Genomic DNA, 26,273 nt, shown 5'->3' on the forward strand with positions numbered 1-26,273 from the left:
TGCTTCATTAATTACACACGATATTGAAAAAAATCAAAATCATTCTTTAGGACAGAAAATTTTCCATCTGTACCTTGCTGTTGCTGTAATGGTTTGCAATGTTAAGACAGAGTCCTTAATCTGTTTCTATCTAGGCCATGGGACTACTTTCTTCTCTTTTCTACCCCCCCCCCCCCCCCGATTTAGTGATTTGCATTTAAATATTTTATGGATAATCTTGCTCCATTCTGCTTTTGAGAATAAGCTTTGTTGAAGAAGTTTGTTTTGCTCTAGGCTTTGCTGATGTTTATAATGTTTTTTTTTCCAACTGGCAGTTTGTAATACATGGCAGCAGCTGTGGAGACAGCGTGTTGGCTCGCAGTTATGAAATCCAAACAACAGGGAGACCTAACAGAGACCCATGAATTGGTAGAGAGAAACTTAAACAGCAGGGCGGTGGATCCTAGCTAGTGATTAACAAGCAATAGACAAGAGGAAATGGCTTCAAGTTGCCACAGGGGAGGTTTAGATTGGATATTAGGAAACATTTCTTCACCAAAAGGGTTATCAAGCATTGGAACAGGCTGCACAGGGACATGGTTGAATGACCATCCCTGGAGGTATTTAAAAGACAGGTAGACGTGGTGCTGAGGGACATGGGTTAGTGGTGGTTTTGGCAGTGCTAGGTTAATGGTTGGACTCAATGATCTCTTAGGTCCCTTCCAACCTAGGCGATTCTATGATTATAACAGCAGTTCCTTCCTCCACTCCTTCACAGTTTCAAAGGTTATGGAAACATCTTTTGAAATCTTTGACGCTACTGAAGGTGCCTTACATACATGATTGTTGTGGTGTAGTCCATTAAGTGGCTTAATTACTGTCACACAGTCAATGAGCTGAGTGGGGCAAAAGACGGACCAGGATCGTTGGCTATTTTATGAATTGCTGGTGATGGGAGGTAGAGAACCAAGGGGTTAAAACTGAGCTTAGTCGCATCAGCGTATTGCACAACAGCTTAAGACAGATATGTTTTGTGTTCTGGCATTTCAGCACTGAATGCTGAGAAGATGATCATGTAGTAGTTTACAAGAGACTTGAACTGTCCCCAGTAGATTCTCTGTGACTTCTAAAACAAAAGAATTGGTTAGAAAATGGGTATGGGGAATGTTTCTTTCACAGTAAAAACAAAACGTATGAGATGACAAAAGCTAGCCAAATTCTAATAAACTTCTCTTTTTTTCCCTATTACAGAAATACATTAACTTTGAAGTGGAACTAAACAATGGAACCAGATATTATTCGAATGTACTCCTCATCCCCTCCACCACTGGACAATGGAGCCGATGATGATGAAGATGATGAATTTGGAGAATTTGGAGGATTTTCTGGTGTAAGCACTGCTGGTGTAGCTTTTGCTGATTTTGATACACCAGACTATGGTCATCCAAAGGAAGAGTTTATACCCACAAATCATTTCATCCCACTTCATGATTATTCTGACAATGTAGCTAGCATTGCAACTTTCACATCTGTCAAAAATGTTAAAGATAAAGACTGCCTTGCAGAGCTTCCTACTCTTAGTAAGGAACTTTCTGATATGTCGGCTACTAGTACCAGCCAAGAAAAATCTAAGTTTAGAACTTCAGGTACTGCTTTAGAAGAAATAAACAAAAGAGGGGAACAAAGAGACAACACTGGGAAATCAGAGGGTTTTTCTTCTCGTGTGGTTAGAACTAGTATAGCAGTTGAGAGCCAGGATGAGCAAATAGATGCTTGTAATGGTGAGAAACTTCCATGTCTAGAGATTCTAACAAACGGATTTGCAGCGTCGGACCCTGTAAATCCTCAGGGAACAGAAGATCTAGACAGTATCAGTGACTCAAAGGGACTGAAAACTGTTAGCGTCCATAGTACTGAGCAAAATTTGAACTCAATGCCTAGCTCAGGTGAAGACTTTGCAGATTTTGCTACGTTCTCAAACAAAACCCCAATCCATTTAGCGGGAACAGGACCCACAACATGCAGTGTTCTTAATGAAAGAGACTCTCTGAGCATTCAGGAGAACAACAGGATAAACAGAGTAACTCTTATTGAAGAAGAGGTTCGCATTTCAGAAATCAGTTGTGAACAGGGTCCCTCAGCACTGGAAGATAATGAATTTGCGATTTCTAGTACGTCTCAGACAACTGGAAGTTCAATATGCACTACTGAAAATGGAGAACGCAGTGGGAGGAGAAGACAACATGGTGTAGAGAATGGCAAAAATTTTACTAGGCCTGATGACTCTTCGGGAACAGAGGACATCAAGGTTGATAAAATCCAAAGCCTAAGCTGTCTTGCAGGAGAAAAATTGGGCGATTCTGAAGATCTTAAGAATGGTGCAAGTAGTACTGAAGTTGTAGCTTGCAGTGATGCGCATGATGATTTTGGTGATTTTGGTTCAGTCAGCAGTGCATCTCCCAACTTCATTAATGCTCAAGAATCAATAAATGCCCTAGATTCAGAAGGAGCTTCTGAACATCCCGCACATATTAGCGAACCTAATGATGAATTTGGTGAATTCAGGGACACAAGTACTGTTTCTCAGCAGCCTGCAAGGTTAGATCAAGCTGAAGTAAATCAGACTGATGACACTTTAGAATGTGTTACTACCAGTAAAACTTCACGCTTAGACTTTGAGCATACTACTGAGGTAGAAAATGGTGATGATAGTGAATTTGGAGACTTTGATTCAGTGCCAAAACCTCAAGATGATAGTGTTGCTTTTCAGGACTCTGATGACTTTGCGGACTTCAGTTCAGCAGGTTGTAACCAGGCTACAGACTGGAATGCTTTTGAAGATGAACAAAAAGACAGCTGTTCTTGGGCTGCCTTTGGAGACGAGCAAGCGGGTGAATCTCATCACAGAAAAGAGACGTGGCAGTCACATAGGACAGACGTGTCTGCCAGGATTGATGGTCCAGTATTACACAAGACTGACAGTTTTGCTTTAGCATCTTTCCAAGGAACTACCAGTAAGCAATCTCAAGAGCCAGCACTTTCAGTTCAGGTAAGGATGTTCTTGATCTCATTCAGTCTTGTTCTGCTGTTGTGCATACACTTCTTCCTGGTTCCTGCTTCTGCATACAACAAACGTTTGGCTAGTCTTTGTTTGTCTTGTGGGTGAGACGGGCTGGTGTGAAATTGTATGCTGTGTTTGCATCTTGTATCTTTTGTAGTGCTATTTCCCGTAGAAAAATGAGTGGGGTATGCCGGAACTTGTATGCAAAACTTGTATGTTTTGATGATTATATGCAGTCCTTTACATAAACTGATCAAAGGAATGAGCCGTCAAACATCTCAGTGTCTGTGATAATTCTTCCTTTGCTTCATAGTTTACTGCCTTTTGCGGGGGGCGGGCACTCTGATGTTGCCTTTTCATAAAATAGTGGTGTGACTGGAAGCTGAGATTACTGGTTCCCAGAATGTTTCACGATCATTCTCTCTCGTGTTTTCAAAATCTGATTTAAAGTGATGACAACTTGTAACTCGCTGCACTCATTTGCTTAGAGCAGAGAGCATGATAAAGTTCTGTCCCTGGTATTCCAACTCCTAGGAGGTTAACCATTTAAAAGTTATTTAAAAATAAGTCTCAGTTATACATTAATTGTGGGAAGCTCCACGTTATAGCAGCATCACAAAAATAGCACTGTGATTTCTTAAAGCTAATGCTAGTTCTAATCTGGAGTTTTGGGGAGGGTGAAGCAGATAGGTTTACTTTTTTACCCCCACACCCTAGTGTTTCTACTTTAGTGGCTAAGTATGTGTTAATTCTTAATGAATTCCCTCCAAAGTCTTCTCACCAGTCATCTTTGAGATATGTGCCTGTTTATACATAGATAATTTTTAATACTACTTTTAGAAGATTCAGAGCAACAAATTGATTTTTAAATTCTCTTCACTGCTGCTTTTTAATCATGTCATAGAATCATAGAATCATAGAATCATAGGGTTGGAAGGGACCTCTGGAGATCATCTAGTCCAACCCCCCTGCCAGAGCAGGGTCACCCAGAGCAGGTTACACAGGAACATGTCCAGGTGGGTTTTGAATGTCTCCAGAGATGGAGACTCCACCACCTCTCTGGGCAGCCTGTTCCAGTGCTCTGCCACCCTCAGGGTAAAGAAGTTCCTCCTCATGTTTAGGTGGAACTTCCTATGTTCCAGTTTGTGCCCATTGCCTCTTGTCCTGTCCCCGGGCACCACTGAAAAGAGCCTCGCCCCATCGTCCTGACACCCACCCTTTAAGTATTTATAAGCGTTGATAAGGTCACCCCTCAGACGTCTTTTTTCCAGACTGAAGAGACCCAAATCCCTCAGCCTTTCCTCATAAGAGAGGTGTTCCAGTTCCCTAATCATCCTCGTAGCCCTCCGCTGCACCCTTTCCAGCAGTTCCCTGTCCCTCTTGAACCGGGGAGCCCAGAACATGTCATCCCATGTAAGTAGTTCAGAATATGCTCTGTCTTTTCGAAATGTGCAACAACACCAGCAATAAAGGGTATTAGTAGTAACATGTGTCTAAAAGGTTTGGATCTTCTCTGTCAGTCTAAGGAAATGAGGTAAATTCTTTCTTCCAGGACCTTGTGTAGGCTTGGTGACAGCCCTCCCTCTTTTCATTTCCTACCAGTGACAGGTGAAATGGCTTTTCAGAAGAAAGTTGTGCCAGCTGGAGCTTTGCATGTGTCAGCAAATGGAATGGAGCTTTCGGGGCTCAGCTCTGATTTCTTGTCACATTAAAAGGTGTGAGCCTCAGCTCCTGACACATGCTTCTTACTGTTTTGTGCAGTGATTAACATGCCAAATTTCAAACTGGCTTTATGACCCAAAAAAAGACTCGGAAGTGAACCTGCAGGTGCATTTTTGTGCCTATGCAAAACCTTGCTCATCATCACCTGAATGCATGGGTCTGTTTCTCAAGCTGAAAGCACGAATCTATTGTTACCTGTTCTGTTGGTCACTCACCCATGAAATTGGAGAGTATTAAGGTCATTAGTGCAATTAATCTAAACTGTTCCTGTTGCCACTTGAAAGAATCTGACAAAGAAATGGGGTGGGGAGGTGATTCTAGTAAATCATCCATTTTTCTAGTTAATCGTGCTGCTAATTGATAGTCTGAAGGTTTCAGACATTTATTTTTGCTTAGAATTTTCCATAATTTTGTGATGGTGTTTCAATAAAAAACAATTCTGAATGTAGATGTTTATAAAAGCAGAACATTCAGAAGTTCTGTAATTATTTTTTTTCCCCTCCCATAATTCTGCCTGAACAAAACATAACAGCCAAGTTACAATGGAGTTCTTCAGTGATCTGTCATTAAGTCATACGGTAGTTTGGTTAGATCGTAAAGCAAGTTTTAAGACTTAAAACATATTTTTTTTTATTCCTTGTCTTGATGCTACAGCCAGTTTTGACTGTTTGTATATAAAGTGATGTTCTGCCTCCCCTGCCAGTGAGGAAGTACAACTCAAAGAACGTTTTACACAAATAAGCTGTAGAGGAAGTTAAGCTGGATATGTTTTCTCTGTTGCAATAATTTCCTTAGCCTTGCAATGACTGTTAGTTGCTACGTTATTATTTTTTTTCAGCTAACTCTTAAAACAATAGTTACGCATTTTCAAAACTCACTTCATATTCTGTAAGTGGTTTAAGTTCTGTAAGGATCTGTTGAAACCTTTTTATATTTAAAAAAACCCCTTTGTTTCAATGTTAAGTAGTAATTCTGTTTTTAATCCACTGAGCCACAGTTTAGTAAATTGCAATTAGAAACATTGAGATTAGTTGAGTCAACATGAGCCAGCAGAGAGTCCCAGTACTTTGAGTGCAGAATCTTAGTAACATTAAACTCAGATTTTTATTGGCTTCCTTACTTTCAATTAAGATGATGTCACTGAGGTCAAACCACAAAATACAGCATTTTAAAGTATTTGCTGCTCTTCTGTTTACCATGTATTAAAGCTGAGTTCTGGAGCTGTTTGAGGCAAAAGCAGAAACACTTGCATGCAAAATAAAGCTAGGGAGAGGTAAGTGGACAAAGTTTTTTGTTACCCTGACCAAAAAAGGGTAAGGAGGAGTAGACCGCTTGCATCAACGTATTGCTGGCAGATCTAAAAAACAGTTGCTGTAGCAACTTAAAGTGAGCAGGCTGTGCAAGAGAGAAATACTGTGTCTGTTAGACACTTAAGTTTGAAAACTGAGACCTCAGCATAGGCTAAAGGTGAACTGGGATAATTTGCAAGATACTGTGTACACTTGATCTGTAATGTTGAGACTAGGGGGAGTCACTGTAATGTGGTAATGAAATAATTTCGAATGGTATATAAACAGAATGACCCTAATGTAATTCTTTACTCTGCAGATTTCTGCTTTTCTATACTTAGCCAGCAGCACTACTGTTTAAATGTGGCAATTACATATATGGCAATTTTCGTCCATCCAGAATGCAGCATGAAAGTTATTTACCAGTTGCTCAAATTCCCCTGCCAATGGTCTCTGTATATTTTCCTTTCTGTTCCCTTAGTTTGTGTATTCTGGATATGGAGGCAGCAGCAAAATTTTGTGCTTTCTGAATGTGATCTTGATCATAATAAAACAGTTTGCCTGACTGTTTACAGTTTATAAAGATTGTGGATTTGGTATAATGTTTAATTAAAAATTAGACTCTTATAGAATTCAACTAATAAATCCGTTTTTTTCTTACAAAATATAGACTATGAAAGAAGAAAGAGGTAAAAGGTCACAGAAATGACCTGATATAGTGACATGTAGTGGCAAAAAGATCATTATGTCTTTTCTCCTTTGCCTTTGGTCTTAGGCTCTCTGAATCCTGCATATGATCTGAAATGTAGGATTTGTAAGATGCTGACCTCTTCTATTCAGTGGTGTTGAGTGGAGGAAGGAAGAAAAAGGACATGGTATATGATATTCAGTTACAACTACTGAAAGAATTTGTAACCCCTTAGAAAAGGTTCCAGCCTCAAAGGCTGAGGGGCACAGGTACACAAATTGTTCTTTGAACCCATATTAATACTACAGTATACTTTAATTATTTAATGTCTGTTTCAGCTGAAGAATACATAGTAGTTAGTTTCAGTATAGCTGCAGGTTTGCATTAGATATAGATGTGCCTTCGTGTTCACTAAAACTGATTTAGGATGTGGTGGTGGGTGAACTCTTTGATCTGACAAGTTTTGAGTGAACCTGCACTGTGCCTTATGCATTAATCCCCTTTACGTGGTGACATAACACACAACTAAGTTATGTTTATAAGGAATATAAGGCTCGTAGCACTGCTATTCCTGTGAGATAGTGTTGAACATGAGTCAGCTGAGGGGGTTACTCTGCTGTATTGTGCATTAAGAATATACACAGGACTTAGGCAGCAAAGCACAAGAGCAGTTGTTACCAATGGTAATCACGTAGGTGGGTAATACGGCTGTGCCTAGCTGTGTTCAAGAAGTAAAGGCATCTCTAGAGGAGGAGGAGGAGATGGATAGCGGCTTGATTGTAAGGCCAAAAGTCTTACAAATTAACAAATACTGGAAAGTGAGGAAGGGAAGCCTGAACAGCCCTCAACATGGGATTTAAATTCTCTGCTTATTAGAGAGCCTGTGCATGTGGGCTCTACCTCTTCAGATTAATCATACAGTGTGGGTGATGTACAGTTACTAAGCCACAAGTATGCATCAAGACAAAGAAAACCCTGTCACTTGGAGAGTACTTTGTCTTCGGCCATGAATGAAGTCATCCTCTTGGAAAAAAGTAATTATGACCGTAAAGACTTCAGCCTCCCAGTTCACTAAGATAAATGAAGATAGTGTTGGCTAAATTAAGTTCAGACAGTTGGGTAACAACTTGCAGTGTAAATATATCTGTCTGGAAAGGTTGGGGTTTTTAAGTCCATAGCACAGTTCTTAAGTATGTGCAGCTAAATTACAGTAAAACCCATACCATTATTAGTAGCCCATAATTGGGGTATTTCAGAAACATTGTATTTCAAAATGTTCAAAACTTCAGAAACATTGTATTTCAGAAATATTGTATTTCAGAACAGGCTGGTTAAGGGGATCTTACAAAAGAAAATAGTTTGGGAGGGGGTTGTTTTAGCATTTCTGTTTATATACCAGAGATCAAAATCGTCTTCCGTCTTCTACACATAAGTTTTGTCCACTATACTAATTTTCAGAGCCTGACTGGAGAGTTAGTACACCACCTCTAAATAATAGTAACATGTCCAACCGAAATGGGAGGTAATCTCTGTGTAGTCTAGATATAAATAGCTGTTAAACTTTACTTTGCCCTCATGGAAGATGCAAGATATAGTACATTCTTCAGCTGAGGGAGAATAAGTGTGCAAGCCTTCCAGCAAGAAGGAGGGAGACAGCTTCATGTTTCTACACTGAACTTCCCTACAGTTTATAACTCTCTTATATCAAGTAGTAAAAAGAGCAGAGAAGTATTATTCTTCTTTCTCAAGCTACTAAATTTTCAGATTTCCTTTACAGTTGAGCTCAAGGCCTTTACAGTTACTGTTTAAAAATGTTTTGGGGATATTGAGGACTATCCTTGCCTTCTTTAGTTCTTTAAATTATGTAATAAAAATCTTACGCTTCATTTTGTGTTGGTGAGGTGTTTTTTTTTTTAGCTCTTGTGGCATCCTCTTCCTGGCTTGTAAATCTCAGTTTAGGACCAGTGTTTCTATTATAAATTACCTGTGGTAATAAAAATTTAAGAATTCTGGTTTTTACCTCTAAGAAACGTATAGCTCCATCTTAAATTTATCTGCTTTTTGGGGGCGGGTGCGGAGAAAAGCCATCACATTTGAATCATGAGAAGTTAAACCAGCGTTCTTGTAGGCATTGCTTCTTTTTTTTTTTTTTTTTCACTTCAGGGTTTTTCTGCCTGCAGTTCTCTCATTATTTTTGAGAAGGTGTTCTCTTTGCTGAGCAGAGCCTGCACAGCAGAGAAAGAAAGACATTCTTGCTATGTGGAAGGGAAATTGATTCTTAGTTTAAGGAGTCCATAAAGAAAAAAAGCTGCTCCCATTTAACTAGGAACTTAGTGATTTGTTTGTTTACTGTTGTTTACTGCTACTATTGTTAACTGTTCAGCTGTGTTCAATGCTTGAGCCCAAAAGATGTTGAGACCCACTGAAGCTGAGGGGTGTGTTCCCCAGGGTGAGTTGCATCCATTGAAATCAGTTTCTCAGCTCCCCCTGTGTTAATATCATGTAGTTTAGCTCTTAAAAAAACCAAACCAAAAACCAAACCCCAAAACCTAACAGAACCCAACCCCCCCCCCCCAAAAAAAAAAAAAACCAAACAAACACCAAAACACAAAACCAAAACAAACCACCCAACCCCCTGCACACACACCTATGGTGACGGTACAGAAAGTATATGGTGACTTAGCTCCTCACAGGCAAATGTGTTGCTGGAAAATATGGTTTGGTTGTTAGAAAATGCAGCAAAGGGGGTTTCTCATTTAATCTCTGCTCTACTTTGTTAAATGGTCATAAAGACCTGCGCTAGGCACTCTCCAGAGCAGTGGGTTCATGATTTAAAATAAATAAATAATAATAAAAAAATCTCTAGTTAATCAGTTTCTTTTCTTGGCTTCTGGTCCCTGAGCTTTGTTCTGCTGTTTTTTTGAGAGCCTTCATTCAGCTTCTGAATTCTAACTAGAAACCAATCATGTCCATATGGACTTTATTCCTTTCCTAAATTATACATCTAGCATCTTGGATCCTTCATATGCTCATTTCTGTCTCCTTTCATATGTTTTTCTATCAGATAAGACTTGAATGTCCAAATACTCTCACTAATTTAACTATTACACTGTTTTATTTATTCTTAGGTCTTCCAGTTTTGAGTTTGATAGATGCAAACATCCCAGAGCTTGAATGATGCTTCCTCCATAGCCCTTTTTCCTGGCAGCAGGGAAAGGAGGGCTGAAAATGTGCTCTGCTTTCGAGTCTTTCCCCTTCTTAAAACACCTCTGAAAGCTGCCAGAGCAGAGATGCCATGAACTGTAAGCGTCAGTGGGGAAAATGAGGCATTGTGTTGAGAAATGGGGTTGTCCCCTCTCATGGAGAGTGGGGAGGAAGGAGGGACAAAATGCCACTCCACTCTTCAGCTTCCAGCCTGAGGAGAAGCTCACTGGGTGAGCTCTTGTGTCTGCTCCGCAGCTCATGTGTGGTGGGGACAGTGGAGAGAAGCAAGATGACTGTTGGGTTGGTTTTTTTTACGCCCCCTTGTACACAGAGTTCCCTGAAACTTCACCCAAAGAAGCATTACAGCAGTGCTACAGTGAAACCTGCAATTCGTATAAACTGCTTCTGTAGTGTGGCCCAAATATGTTGTCTTTATGTCAAGTTTTAGTATCTCCTCTTTTCATAGCTCTGAAGAAAGGCAGTGACCTGTCGCTGTTGAGTTCAGGTGGAGGCAGCTGGGGAGGATTTAGTGTTCCTGGTAGCCAATGTAGATTTGCTGTCTTGAAGGAGTTCATAGGTTCTATAGTCTTGTGGTGGAGAAAAGGAGGAAAAACAAATTCTGTAAACCAAGTATTTTGGCCTTTCAGGTCTGAGGGCTGGATCTTGCCCTCTATTTAACTGCCAAGGAGATAACCACAGGATTAGAATTTATCAGTCTCACTTGAAAGTCTGTTACATCTCTCATATTTGGATTGTTTCAGGTGGTGATTACCATATATCTTAAGTGTTTACCCAAAACATGCAGTCACAGAAACTATGGGGCTTTGAGTTTGTCACTGTTTGGAGAATCACTGTTAATTTTTGGAATGGCAGCTGTAGCCTTCATTCACATCTTCAGTGAGTGCCCCCAAGAATTACTCTTCTCAAATGGCAGTGGAGAACACTTGGGTATCAAATGCTTTTAGTGACATGAAAAGTGGAGAAAAGTTCTTGTTTTCTTTTTTCCCTTTTTTTTTTTTTTCAGGATTTTTCACCCTGAAAGATGCAACACTACTGTTTATGACAGAAGTAATATTTTTTTTACAGTCTGTTTTGTACGAACAATAGATTGAGGTTTGTAGAAGACAGACACTTCCACTAATTTAAAAATCTTGGTAATGCCCTTTATACCTGGGAGCTGTGACCGCAGGATTTCATTACCAATTAGAAGAACAAGTTAACTGCTTCCTTTGGGGACATTGCCACTGCCCAGGAGCTGTGTGTCCGTACGTTTGTCCCTGTGTCCGTTTGTACACACTGAATTAATTGCTGTGGTTTGCTATGGAAACCGTTCTTCTCTATCGTATATAAATAAGGGCTGAGCATTTCTGGAAATTTAGAAAAGACGAAAGGAAGTGTAAAGAATGCTATAATTAAACTGTTCCTGAAATTTTGGCACAATTCTTGAGCTCAAATTTGAAATTGGGTGCTGACTGAGATGCTGCTTGGTTCCTAGAGACTTTCTGTTAATTCTTTCATTACCTAAACAAGCATATTCTTAGTCACTAGCATGTTCTCAAATGTTGATCCTTTTCAAGAAACATGATGCCTTGCTGTTTTCATGATGCAGTGCCTTTCGTCTGCCTCTTCCTTTTCACTGGGAATATGTATTCTTGCTGTATTACAGAAATGAAGCATCACCTGTTCATGTACGATAAGGGCAAGTGATATACTGTAGGCAAAATTAAGTTTTAAAACTTAAGTACAGCATGCTTTTGTATGCTGAAACGTCAGGCTTTAATCTGGAATGCTGTTTAGTTTTACTTCCTAAAAAGGTAAATTAGTGTCTTAGTTCTGGTCAACAAACACAAAACAGCCTACAGGTAATGTGACAAGTATTGTAATTTACTGTATGTCCAAAATGATTGGGCATTAAGAGATGATTAGAAGGAAAATTATGTACTGTAGAACATGACTCATTATGGTCAGAGTATATCAGAGAGGTAATGAAGAGGAAAAGAAAAAAAAGTGAGAGTCAGGTATGTTGTGTAATTCAGATCCTTTGAGAGTATAACTGCTATGGCATTTTGACATTATGCTTTGCAAATAACTGAACCTGGTGCCTGTCCTTGTCAGGCATTTCTTTCACAGGTAGCAAAACTGAAGAGCTGATGTTTTAAGCAAGTTCATTTTCCTGCTTTTTGCAGTTAGTGGTTGAATGTGGAGAATAGACTGAACAGACTTTGTTCCCAGTTCCCGACTCGTCATCCTGACTGATAAACGTGGTGTTTGCCTCTGTGTTACGTTTCCTGTACTGTGTTTCTGATGTACGTGGTCAGTGGTTTCCTTAACTGACAAAGCCAAATTTTCAGATAAAAACAAGCCAAATTTTCAGATAAAAATTCAAATGAGAAATGTTGTAGATAACGATTATAATTGTGAAGCAGATACTCTGGTGCATAAAGGTTTGTCCCAGCTGTATCAGTTGGTCTAATTAAAATATGGAACTGCCACCTACCAGCCTTGCTTCTCTGAACCTTAAATCATTTCAGTTGTAACAAAAAAAAATATCTCTGTCTGAGGATTATGTTTGTAAATTCAGTTTTGCTCCTGGAATATACTGCATCTCCACAGGAGGGCTCTGCTGGCATAGCTATGCTAGCAGACGCTGTGGCATTTTTGCCTGCTCGGTTTCTTTTCTATTTGTCCAGTAGAAAAGCGGTTTTTGGAGCTGCTGGGTGCCGCCCAGCAGTGCAGCAGAGCGTTGGAGGGTGGCTGTTGTGGAACTCCCAAACTGGAGAGATGGAAGTGCTCCTTTTGTGCTGGGCTGGCGTCTCCTTTCCCTATCAAGGAGAGAAATTTGGGTGCTGCTGTTAAAAACAAGTATATTGGGGGAAAAAAAAGGCTTTGATTTCATTTTTATGATCATACCTTGCGATTGGTACTTTTTAATACATGTTAAGAGATTGTTGATTACCTGTTGTTAACGCGTTGAACTTGGGGGGGGAAATATATTCCATGGCAGTGGTACATCTGATGTCTGAGACAGTTCACAGAGCTATAATAAAATTGAAATTCTGTGGCTATGTGTAAATATAACAGAGAGAAGAGGTAGAAATGTAAGGGAACAACTTAAAAAGAAGAAAGCATACTAAGTTTGTCAAAAAAAAAAAGGGGGGGGATTTTTTTGTTCTTTTTGTGGGGGCAGGAGGTAGTTTAAGAGTTGGGGGTATTTTATTATTTTTAATACTAAATCTAGCTGCCGAGGCCCAAGCGGCAAGAATCAGAGCATTCTCCAGTGCATGCTGTGGAACCGAAATGCCTGGAAACCATTAGTACCAATATATGCTCTTTATATTGCTGAGACCTTACCCTACCCAACAGCAGTGATCATGGCACTGGAGGAGGAAAAAAAGGAGGAGACATTTGCTGCGTTATGAAACTTAAGAACCTTGTCTGCCTTCCTCAGATGCTGGAGTTTCCTTTCTCCCAAGGGACACTGAAGTGATGGCAGCATCAAGACATGGTTGCAACTCCTGTGAGAAGCAGGAAACCCTGCCTAGTCTCTCAAAACCCCAGAATATAGATCCGTAGGCCTCCTGCAAAACTTCTATTTTATTTACATACTCTTGTTGCAAGCTTGTAATGTAAGGCAGCAGAAAGAAGGTCAGACAAGAGTAACATTGATAAAGTTGTGGTTATGCAGACTGTGTTGTTATCTAGCTGGCTTCTTATGCAGCCACAATAAAACTGAGTGGGGATTTTTTTGTTATTCAGCAAGGATAGAAACATTCCCAAGGTTGGCTTTTAACCCCTGCAGGATCACAGCATTCAGCATCAACTGTCTGAATTGTGAAAGGCAGGAAAGGGAAATTGCTTGGAGGAAAGTAATTTTCTTTAAATTAAACAGACTCTAATGTATGAAAATGCACATAGGTTTTAGGGCAAGAAAGTAAGGCATTAAGGTATTCATTTTCTTCTTTAGTTTTTTGGTCTGGAGAAGTACAAAACCAATCTTACAAATACTTTTTGACAAACAATACGTTTAAATGCCTTAGTCATGGCTCTTCAGCATTATACCTGACTTTCATGTGAACTGTAGCAAATGAAACTGGGGATGATCCTACATCTGAGTCATTGATACTAACAGTTTTTAGGAAATGTGCCATCTTTGGACTATAAATAGTTTTTCCTTAGCATTTTCAGTGTTATGATCACACCGTGAGCATGTTGCACATCAGGCTGAGTTTTGTGAGACTTTTAATTGCATACATCTTGTGAGAAGTCAAGCTGTCTCATGAATAAATGTTATGTCTGAAGTTTGGATTGAAGTGCATTATCATTAAGTGAGATGATACTGGTTTTGGTTCATATTTCAGATAATGTTGAATACCAAGCTTGCTGAAAAAATGTGTTCAGTAAAACCCTTAGGATGTGTAGAATTGGAGACTTTAAGACATTTTTAAGTAAATGTAGCTTTATACTCATTGTGCGTCTTTTCTGCTAATTTATAACAAAGAGTGAGTCTGATAAGAACTATTCTGAACTCTTCTGTAAGACTCACCTCGCAGAGGGCAAGATCCTTCCTGTTTCTCAGTAGCTAGCAGGCTGTATTTGGTGCTTATAAAAAAAATATTGTGATCCTCTGACAGTTATAGATTTTGTGGTAAGTGAAACTTTGTATCAACTACGTATCATTTTCCATTTTCACTTATTTTTATAATTTCAAAGCAGTTAACAAAACTTGACATAAGAATTTTTCTCTTTGATATAGACAACATTGCTAAGTCGTCTGGAACGAATATTTGAAGTCTGTTTTCCTTCCATGCCTGTTCTTGAAATTGAAGAAGAAATAAGTTCCTTGAATCATTTGTTGGAAGCAGGTGACAAGCAGGTGACAACTGAGGAGACTTTAGCAAATACTGGGTAAGAAGCCACAATGCAACAAACTTAAAATGAAGTAGAAACGTGTCGTCTTTGGAACTTAAAACATATAGCAGTAACTCAAAATGTGTTGTTTGCTTCAAGCATTTTTAAAAACTAAGGAGTAAAAGTTAGCCATCTAGCTGAATGCTTGTTTTCAGTGACTGCATATACCAAGAGTATTTCAGCGTATAAACTTAGCAGCATATCATCTTCTTCTAAGTGATGTCTCTGAGTTAATCAGAATATGTCTTCTTAGTTAGACTTGATATAAATTGCTATATTTATTCCTGTGATGACCACGTCCTGTCTGCTGTGGACATCATTTTCCAATAATAAGTGTGAACTATAATTGTTCTGGGAACACTGTGCAGTTTTAGTTCCCCGTGTGTTGTGCTTGGGTGTAAGTTTAATTGGAATGTATAATAAGTCGCTTGCATTAAAAACTAGAATAACTATTCAAGGCTGCTAAGCTGTTTTTCCCGTTGATAACTTGATTTATGATGGGTTGTATAGGGAAGTGATGGACGTGTGGACAGAGCTGCAGGATATCCATGATGCATATGGACTGAGATACCAGTGGGGTGGCTCCCACAGCAACAAAAAGCTTTTGTGCTCCTTGGGAATCGACACAAGAAATATTGTGAGTCTGTCAATAAAACTTGCTTTCTAAATAATGGAGCTGCTTTAAATGTAGAATCAGGTGGAAGTCCTTCTGTGTGAATGCTTGTCTCTTAATTGCATAGCTGCACCAAATGTGGCTTTTCATGACAGACCATCTGACAACTTAATTTTTATAAGCCCTGTTAATATTAAAAGTTGCATTAGTTTTTAACCACGGTGTTACATTTAACATAGTATTTATTCTCTGATATTATTCTCTTACAAGTTATGTAACATTGAAAAAATATTATCATCACTGACACAGAAACTCTTAAGTAAATTTTTTTTGTTGTTGTTTTATCAGCTCTTTACAGGCAACAAGAAACAGCCTGTTATAGTACCCATGTATGCAGCAGGACTGGTAAGCTTTTTTAGTGTTATTTTTTTGTTATAGTTCCAACAACGTTATACAATGAAATATATAAAACAAAGATAACTGCCAGGTATGCTGAAAGATATTTTTGTAGGTACTGTTGTGGCTTAGGTGTCACTTGAAATGCTAGAAAGCAATCATCAAATACGCAATTTTCATTATGTGTGCAAGTGGATACTTTATTTTAAATAAAAAAAAAATCAATTTACTTATTTCATAGAGCAAGCTATTTATCTAATAAGGTGGGCTAGCTACTTCAAGCTCAGTTTGAGACATTTTCTAAAAAAGAAAAAATTATTGAAGTAATGTATTGATGTATATGCAGCAATGAGTTCTTCATGTTGAATTTTAATGATTAAATATAAGGTATAGATGTAAAAAATGACCATTAAAACTTGACACAAGAAACTAGATGGTTAAACAGTTGTCAAAAATGACAAAGGAACATCAAAACTAATCAAAACATCAGTTCACATCAGCAGTTGTGGGAAGCCTTGGCACTAAGAGATGCGTCAAAGGAAGGTTAAGAACTGCTAGATAGTCATGGTGTTCCATGAAATGTGTGTAGGAAGCTTTCTCAGCTCTCTTGAGTATTACTCTTTGTGCAACTCTTTCTCTGACAGACTGTTTATTAATTACTTGATTGCATCTCAATATTCCTAGGTCAAGAGAGATGCCTGGTAATGCTTTGCAGTGTCGTTGGCTTATTAATAAAGCATACCCATATATATTAAGCTATTAATGCATACAAGAAGCATTGTATAGCGAGTATAGTGTTGCCCCATGCTAGATAAAAAATAACAAGCGTAATTTAGATTTCTGTACATTGAAGGAAACTCAAGTGTCCTGGTGCGGTAAGATCAACTGTTTTCACTTAAGCCGATATTCTTTAATTCCTATTTGGCATTTCAGACTCTGTTCAGTGTCTGTGGTAGTAAAAACATTCAGAAGACAGGATATGCCATTTTTGCTAGTCTGAGCAGAACAAATATGTTCTTCTTTCTGGAAACCTACATATATAAACACACGTACACATATGCTTTTATATGATAATTCACAAATTGAATATTAAAGGATTACAGTTTTCTTTGGTATATATTAAGCCAATTTAATCTGTAGATTAATTTTGTAGAGTGACTTCTACAGTCAGTTTCTAGAGCTGTTATTTTTGACCTTGATGCGTCAAGGTCAGCCCATGCACTTCTTTGCATGTAAGCGTGGTATTCAGACAGAGAGACATAAAACATCTCATAGCAATTGCTGTTTTCATCCTGTAACATATTTGTGAGCAAGACTGTGTTTGTACACAGCATGTGCAGTTACTTTTTGCAACGGATTGTTGTTGCTGATTAATTATCTCCTAAATTTTTTATATACTTGTGCACACTATAAGGTGGATAGAGATGATGGCAGGAGTAAAGTGGCTTGCGGCTTTCTGTTGCCACACTGCTTTGTGTGTTTCTCTGCTGTTCAAAAGAATTGATTTAACTGGTGGTTAAATTCTGAGCTCCCCTAACATGGTGTAGAAACATCTGTGGGACAGCTGATGTTGGTGGCTGACTTCCTAAAATTATTTTAAAATATGCTAGTTGCAAATCCAGTGGTTTTACTTGGGGATTTCTTTTCTCATACTTTATTTTTCCGAGGGGGTTTGCCGTGTCTCAGTGCAAACTTTGGTCTTTCTGTAGATCTCTTTCTCTCCCTCAGTTTTATTCAGGAACACCAGGGATTTCAGACGTTTTTTCATAGTACTGTTTAGCTTTGAACTGTTTGTTTAAAATTAAAAAAGAAGTTTTAATTATTTTCTTAATGCTTTTTAATGCATCTGTTTCCCTGTCAGTAATTATTGTTCGTGGTATCATTCTGCAAACCAATAGTTTGACTTGTTTCTTCTGAATTACGTAGTTGTTGAAATGAAATGAATGTACTTTCACCTTTCTGATGGGACATTTGATATTTCTGGAGTAGTCTACACACAATTGGGAGGAGAAATGTCACCTTATCAAGTAACTGTTTCCTCCAGCTTAAATTACACTATTGAAAGTTGAAAGCAAGCTCCAGCTAAGCACTTAGGTTTATGTTATTGGCTCTAAAATGTTTCTTAGGCCTAAGGAACCAGGATAATTCTCTCCGCTGCCCCATCTCCTTCTGTGTCCCCCTCACTGAAAGTGTCCCAGAGATGTATGGTTACCCCCCAGCCCCTAGTTGAGGGTAGTACTACCTAGTAGTGTGTTTTCTATTTTTTTGCATCTGCAGTTCTTGGAATATATATGTGTGTGTGTCTGTGTGCATGTGATATTTTTTTTAATGTATTTCTTTATTTATTTAGGGTATGTTAGAGCCTACCAAGGAACCTTTGAAACCAATATCTGCAGCAGAAAAAATAGCTTCAATAGGACAGACACCTCCTGTATCACCAGAGATGAACACATGTACATCTGATCAGTTCCAGGTAAAAAATAGAGAAGGGAAAGGAGAGGAAAACAAAGAATGAGGGGAAACAATATGCCTCTTCCTTCATATTTAAAATATCTAGATGATGTGTTCAAAGAGACCTGTATGTAAAGGACAGGTGTTCCTTGTGTCAGATTGAAGTCCTGCTCTTGGATCTACTTTTCATGTGTGACTGGAAGGGAGTCCCTATGATAAGACTTGTAGCAGTTGGTGGCCAGCATTTAAGAGTCCTGATGATATCTGCTGTTATACAGCAATTTTCTTTAAAAGACAGTGAACAGTTACTTCCACAAATTTTAGATGTAACTTTACAGTTGTCCTTCCTCTGGCTAACACTTTTCATCTTTGCTTTTTCTGAAGCTTATTGTAGGAGTCTGAGTTCAGAGGAGTGTAGGAGTGAGCTTTTGAGTTCCATGAATTCTGTTTTGTTGTTGTTGTTTTCATATTACAATATTAGAAAACCACTTTCATGCCATAGTATGTTGCAATGTGTGTGGCTGGCAACTAGCTAATGGGATATACAGAGACATTTCATTTTCATAGTCACTGCAGTGGTACTCGACACATTCAGAGTGTTAGCTGTGTCCCTCCTTAGTGCAGGTCTTGTTTAATCTGCCCAGCATCTTTAGTTACCTGCTATGTTTGTGACTGATTGAAGGTATTCCAAAATGAATTATCCTTGTGCTACACCTAATCTTAATGCTAGGTACTTGTGAGTGTAGAGAATTCTTGGCGCTCTTTGCTCTGCCGGAGTGCAGAGCTCTAACTGACATGCTTGTACCAGAGGAGAAATTATTTTTTTTTCATTGCGGAATAGCAGTATGTCAGTGGGCTCAGAACTGAGGTTGGTTTATATAGTAATATACATGTTTGGTGACATTTCCTAAGCTGCTTCTCACAAATACTGCAGTGGAACTGAGCAGCTCATCTGGGTATTAGAAAAGGTAGCAATAATGATTATTGTAACCAGTCTGAGCTGAAGAAATCACTTGTGTGATTTCTTTATATGAACAAAGTAGGAAAATTTCACTGGCTTTCTGCAGCGTTCGAAGTTCCCTTTTTTACAGAGGGGAAAACATAGATTAAACCATACACTAAACATAATGTAGTGAGCTGTAAGAGCCCGAAGGAGCAGCATCTCTCACACGTGCCATTTTCTCAGTTGCTTGGCAGTCATAGTGCTGAAAATAAGAACCTCCACTTATCAAAGTATCTTTTTTTTTTTCTTTTTCTAATTATGAATTTGTACTTTTCAGTACTTCTGCGGTAGAATTTCCCATTACTTGTCACAGTTTGATAATCCTGCCCCATAGCTTGTTCTGACAAAGCCACCTCAGTTCAATAATTGTGGTCCATAAGTACATACAAGAAGCTTCTATGCCATCTGTCTGCACTGCTGGCCTTAGGTTATTTTTTCCAAAAAGACAAATACTAAAATAAACTTTTGGGGAAGAGATGAGTTAGAGCTCTAACCATTAAGAGGCCACAGTTAAGTGATATTCAGAAAGTTTCAGGGCATGCAACGATCAGTTCTCCACCTCAGAGACCTTATTTGTTGCTTGGCCTCATCTTCTGTTAATGGTTGGTGGCTTCTGTTTGCTTTTGGGAAAATCCAGCTTCATTTCACGTTGTGCAGGCTGCCTCTTAGGAATATTCCAGGCTGTAGTGGTAGTAAGATGATGTGCCCAAACTTTGGTAAACGTTTCATTAGGAACTGTGTTATAAACATTGGTAGATATGCCATGGAAATATTATAGTCAATTTTAGTGGACCCTGAAACTTCTTATTCTAAACACCGGTAGTTTAGGTGTAGCAACTTAGGTATCTTTAAGCTTAACTAAGTAATTACACATTAATTGGGTAAAACTTCTAAATGCCTCTATTTGCAGATGGCAATGATGATTGGTCATTTTTATATTCAGAAACTTCAGCATATTTGGCTTTCTTGCTGAAAAGAGAGGCTCTGGTTAATAGATTCCTATGCTTTCCTTAAGGAAAGGGGAAGAGTTCTCCTTTGTTGAAAGCCTGGCATCTAGGGGACTTGTATAACGATCAGCGTCTGTCTGTGTGCATGTATGACTTGCTGCTGAGGGAGTAAGATTTTGGAAGAAAGACTGTGATGATGCAAAAGTAGGAGTGGAAAGAGTATTCGTAAAAAGACAGAAATGCCTCCTCGGTTTTTTGGTTGTAGGCGAACGGAGGAGAGCCTGCAGAGATGTAAATTAGCATTAGAAATCAAAAGAATGAGGAAAAAAGCGGCAAATGAGCTGCAATAATTTTTCTTAGTTATTATATAAACTGTATGTTTTGGCCTCCTTCCCTGCAGAGGATCTCGCTGGGTTGGTTAGGCTGTGGAAATACAGTGGACAAAATTTCCATCTGAGCCATAAAAGGACAAGGTTTTCGAAATGATTATTTCTCCTCTCAAGCGAGTTAAGTTACTGACTGATCTATCACATTAGTTTATTGTATAAAGATGACTTTTGTAAACTCGTTCTGTTTTATATTTGAAGGCAGCGTCTAAATTCTTCTTTGATCTGTTGTTTATCTTGACAATGGGGGGAGGCTTATTGCTCTGTTCGTCTGTGCTTGTAACTGTAAGGCAGTAAACAGAATATGAAATAATCCCCTGATTACTGTTGCCTTTAAGCATGGTGTCTCAAAGGCTTCGCAGGTCTGAAGTAAAAGGCTCTATCAAGGCACATCAGGTGTAAGAAAGATAGGCTCAAATAGGCAACCTTTGTTTGTGAAACCTGAGATAGGTACCCTTCTATTCTGTCTTACAGCATCTGCTATAGTGGGCTTCTACACTGCGGCCAAGTCTTCAGGCAGTGCAATTAAAATATATTCCAGCGCTTGTTACCAAGGCTGCTGTCTGGAGTTAATGTTGACTGCTTTCTCTTGGATTTGATACTGTTCTCTGGCTACTATAGTTTTAAAGTTTATTTACCTTCTTCTCTCTGGCTTTTTTTGCAAAAAGCTTTCTAAGATATTTCTGCTCTTTCGGTATTGCTTCAAAGCATCGTCTTCTCTCTATGTGGTTCTATCTGTCTTCACTAGACCCTACTGGTAGCTTTGTCCCAGCATACAGAATAACTTTGGGATTTCTTACCTGCCTACTTTTGCTTACTAAGTTTTATATTGGAATAGAAATCTAGAGTGACCCAGACCTTTCTAGAAGAAAGATACCAGTAATTATTTTCTGTGGGTGCCTATCACAGTATGTCTGCATGCATGTAGACTACTGAATTAGAGATCAGGTTATAATAGAAATATGTATCTTACACTTGCTGGCTATTAGGGACTGAACCTTAATTAAACCCCACGGGGTGACAGTCGTTAAAAACATTTTTAATTACATAAGGGACCATCAGGACTTCAAACAATGACAGATGCAAACTACCATATTATTGGCCACCAGCCAAAGGCTCCATCATGGAACTGCTCTCCAGTTATACATATGAGAAAGATCCAAGAATATAGGTAGCTTTGTTGACAGAGTAAGAGAGAACGATTTGCAGGTAAGAGATATTGCAGAACTTGCTATTCTGTCAGATGGGACAGTCGCTTAAAGGTGGTGTCTAAGAAAAATAATTTTCAGAACTGTTGTAATTTTCCAATGAATACACACAATGAAAGGTATGAATTGCTTCCATGTAAACCTTTTTTCTGAAATGTTTATGATGCTCTGTTCTATGTGGAATCTATCTAAAAATGATACCATATTTGTATTACAAGCCCTTCTATTTTTTCCCCCAGCTTTAAGACAGCAAAATACTCCCCCCCCTCCCTTTTTTTTCCTTTTTCTTTGTTTAATTTTCTTTGGGTAATTATTGGCACAGAGGCAAACATTTACATTTTACTCCTTTGGATTATAAAAGCTCTTACATAATACCATTCTAAAATTACTGTGTGAAAACATCTCTCACTTTTATCAAAGTGAAATATGAAGCAGTAAAACCAGCAAGCATTTTAGTTTACTCTTTCTTACTTCCTTAACATTCAGAGTTAGTACTCTGACAGCTGAGTATACTTTTTCATTTCTGTACCGTGTCCTGTAATCTAAGATGGAGGGAGGAGTGAGAGCAGTTTGCCCTGATTCTCAATATCCTTCTAGATTGGGCACTTTTCCTTAAAGCATGTTATAAAATACTGGTTGTAAATGCAGTAGTCTAGCAACCTTGCAATCTCTGAAAGACAAAACACTATATTCCCGTTTGCAGGGCATGTTCCCATTGTCTGAGATTTCAATGCTGTGTTCAGGTGTCCCAGTATAGTTAGTTTTCTTAGAGCCGAGATCACTAGGAACAGAAAACTTTTCCTTTCTGTTTAATGGGCTTTTGCCCCTGCCCTCTCCTTTCACTCTGCTGTTGTATAGACCGGGGTTTGCCAGCATCCTGTATAGATGGGGTCTGCTTTACTTGCCACCTCCCTCTCTGCAAGCGGTTGAAGTCAGCAGAGTGACCTCATCTCACAGAGCAGACTAATATACTTAGTATACTCTTATTGATTTGGAGTCAGTTTATTTCCTCTCCCTCCCCCCACCCCTCCATTTTAGGAAGAATTCATCACTTCCTTTGTCCCCTCCTAGGCAAACTTGAGAATCAAGTAATCATTAAAGGGAAAAGCTTTGCCAGCCATTGGTACCACCTTTTCCATGCAGTTCTGTCGCACTCATCAGTCCTGACTCAGTCTTTTGACACAAAATGTAGTGGATGTTTTTATCAGTAAGTGAGAGTTGGTAGGAAGCTACTTTGTTTCAATTTGAGTTCATTTTCCTCAGAGTAGAAAGCTACTCCATTGTCATACTCGCCTCTTTTTTTTTTTTTGGTACAAACCCCTTTTAATGTTGATGTATTTTAGATGTGACAAACATTAAACAAGCTACTGATGATAGTGATGATTACTTCATCAGGCGTAGCTTCCCCACTGCTAACATTATGTTTCCATGCAAATCATTTCAATGCCAGTTATTTCATTACCAAAGTAAAAAGTGTAGCATCAGCTCCTTAAGCTCCATGGAGTCAATACTGTGCTAGTTGTGCTCAGTACTGGAAATATTTCCAAGTCGTTAGGTAGGACGGATTTTTCTAAGGCAAGACATTTGCTATAACTAAATACATAAATTTCCAGCTCCCTTCATGTTTCTTGCTGTAAACATCTATCACCTAGCAAAAACCTCTTACAGTTAGTTTAATTGTACAAAGCCAGCTCAGGTTGATAGTGTCTCGATTCGTGAATATGCATATTTTTTCAGTATTGGCTAGTTGACAGTGTTAAAAGAAAAAATAAATAAAATAAAATTAAAGCCCCACTTCCTACAAAAGCAAAAGTGGTCTCAGCCACTGGAAGCTTGACAACTAATGATGCATTTTGAATAATGCTGCAGAGACATTCCATTGCATTTTCTTCCATAAATGTGATTGTTCTGTTAGAAGCTGAAGGCACATCTGTTCCCAGTACTTCTTGACAGTTGACTTCACTGGGGAGACAGCAGAAATGTAATGCGCAGAAGTAGAAAGATCAACGTATTTCAGACCTTTCTGATACTGTCCCATCCAGTTTGTATCCTGAGAATACAGGAGGGCAGCACTTGCAAGTTATACTGCACCTGAACAGGCTTTCCCTGTAAAGCATGGTCCCTGCTGTTTGCATGATTTACCTGGGTGTGCACAAAAGACTTAACAAGAGGCAATGAAAAGGCAAGGATGGGCTCCCAAAATGAGTCAACATTTCCATGCTCCTCTTGTTCGAGCATTGTTACCAATGGTTTGTTTATATATTGGAATGAGTTAATCGTTAAAGGATAATAAGTCACAGGATACTTTTTTTTTTTTTTAAAGGGGGTGGGAAGGATGTTGGTGGTTTGTCCCTCACATGGAGGGATTATGTCCCATGAATAGCAAGAATCATGGGCTATTTGATGGTAAAGAACTGATTTTGTATATAATCAGGACAAAGCATGGATGTACAGATAGCTTTCACTAATAACCCTATTCTAAATTTGCCCTGTAATTGTGTATACCTAACTTTTTATGTAAAATATCTCGTCTTCCATGAAAGTAATAGTAGTTTAACTTTTGACTATGCCTTAAGGTTTTTGGGGTTTTTTTATCCAATTCATATGTTTTAGTTGATTTGCAAATCCTCTCTGAGTTAGAAGTTACCTAATCTGTACTGTTCAGAATTTAACGAGACTTCCTGTGGTAGAACAGATCCACTTTGAATCTTTTGTGCATATTATGAAAATACACGCCTCCCAAAAGTTGGAGCTGCTCATTTAGTTGTCTTTTTAGTATTTAGATGCTAAAGAATCTGTTGTTTGAACTGCTTTGCATTGTTGTAACCTGAACTGACTGTAAAATCTGATTTCTGACTTTTCAACTCTAGGAATCTCTACCACCTGTCCAGTTTGACTGGAGTAGCAGTGGCCTTACTAACCCTTTAGATGGTACGTCTCTCCGTAGAGCCTCTAGCACCAGAGCTAGAGATAAGAAAGCTACAAAGTTCAGACAAACATCTATCTGCTGATTATTATTTTTTAAATACACACACACACATATATATAAAAATATATATAATATTTATTTCTTACTCTTAACTTTGGAAATTCAGGCTTTCTTTCTGATTAACTGTGCCCCTACATGAAGTGTTACATAGTCTGAAAAAAACTAAGTATTATTTTAGATTCCTGCCATAGGCTAGTGACACAGTGGCAATATTAACACTTCATTATATACATAACTGCAGATTATAATGAAACTCTGAACAAATGAGCATTTTAGATTGACAAGTTTTACATCTTAAAAGTATTTTTCACCAACGAACTATCTCTTTAGACATCCTTTGAATGACAAACTTGTGTATAGTGGCTACTTCAAAGCACAATATTTTAACCACAAACTGTTTGCAAAAGATACACTTCTTGAGCTGAAAGTTTTCAGATTTACAGATAATTTTATATTTCAAAAATGTGACTTCATCCGTTATCACTTTTGCTTACTCTCAAGAACTAATTATAGCTAATATATGAAATTAAAGAGGTAGCTACAAACTTATTTGTATCTGTAAATGTATATAGTTATCATATAAAAGACCCTGCACCTATGTCTATTTTAATAGCAAAGTGAGCTGTGCCACCGCCTCCAGTCTCAGAAATGTAAGTGCATGCAAAGGAAATAAAACAAGTTTTGGAAACTTGTTTGATCGACAGACTAGAAACCTGTAAAGAAACTGATATCTTTCTGAGGAGCCTGTTAACAGCAATTAATTCATGACGCATAAGTTGTTCAAAAGCAGGCTAAACTCAAGTGCATCTCTTACTGCGCTGGTGTTGCCTCACGCTGGTGTTTCAGAACATGTGGGATGTTAAGAGTTTGGAGAGCAATATCATGGTGCTGAAGGAAAGCCTGGATGGACCCTTTTGCTGTTGTCTGGTGTCTTATTACCTCAGTCAATCATCATGCTTTCTTTTTAACAAACAACTTTAAAATGTATCTTGGTTTGATTTCTGTTTTAGTGCTAAAGGGGAACAGTATAATTTAGTGGTGAGGAACTGGATATAAGAGTGGCATTTGTTACCCTGTGTTCACACTGCTTTAAGATAATGATAATTAATAGCTTAAAGCCGCTAAATAAAACTTTAAAGCTTTTTTGGTTCTTTGCTATTTGGGGATCTGCTCAGTCTTCCTGATGAAAGAATGGCTTTTGATTTCAGTGAGGGGAGAAAAAGCCTGCTATATTCTAACTATCAATTGATCTATATATTGTTTCCCTTTAACTGATCACATCTTTCTCTCTGGGTCGTGCTGGTTCTTTTTCATTTTTAGATTGAAATAAATATATCTATTTTAAAGTTACTAGTGTTGATTTCCTTGCTGCATTGTACATGAGGAAATGTGCACTGAATTAAGTTGTTAACATTTTAGAAGGTACAAA

General features: G+C 38.4%; 1 protein-coding gene across 4 annotated transcripts in view; it reads left to right on the plus strand.

Moving 5' to 3' along the window:
• Nucleotides 1-26,273, plus strand: part of AFTPH (aftiphilin) — a 48,709-nt gene that overhangs the window by 11,008 nt on the left and 11,428 nt on the right. For all 4 annotated transcript variants that reach the window (XM_063328370.1, XM_063328369.1, XM_063328372.1 and 1 more), the window contains exons 2-7: nucleotides 1,231-3,028; nucleotides 14,697-14,848; nucleotides 15,362-15,488; nucleotides 15,813-15,869; nucleotides 18,211-18,333; nucleotides 24,726-24,786. In XM_063328370.1, the coding sequence (XP_063184440.1) occupies nucleotides 1,262-3,028; nucleotides 14,697-14,848; nucleotides 15,362-15,488; nucleotides 15,813-15,869; nucleotides 18,211-18,333; nucleotides 24,726-24,786 (2,287 nt within the window). In that variant the 5' untranslated portion in view covers nucleotides 1,231-1,261. The remainder of the gene's footprint in view (nucleotides 1-1,230; nucleotides 3,029-14,696; nucleotides 14,849-15,361; nucleotides 15,489-15,812; nucleotides 15,870-18,210; nucleotides 18,334-24,725; nucleotides 24,787-26,273) is intronic.

The sequence above is a fragment of the Chroicocephalus ridibundus genome, chromosome 3, assembly GCF_963924245.1.
Source record: "Chroicocephalus ridibundus chromosome 3, bChrRid1.1, whole genome shotgun sequence".
NCBI lineage: Eukaryota > Metazoa > Chordata > Aves > Charadriiformes > Laridae > Chroicocephalus > Chroicocephalus ridibundus.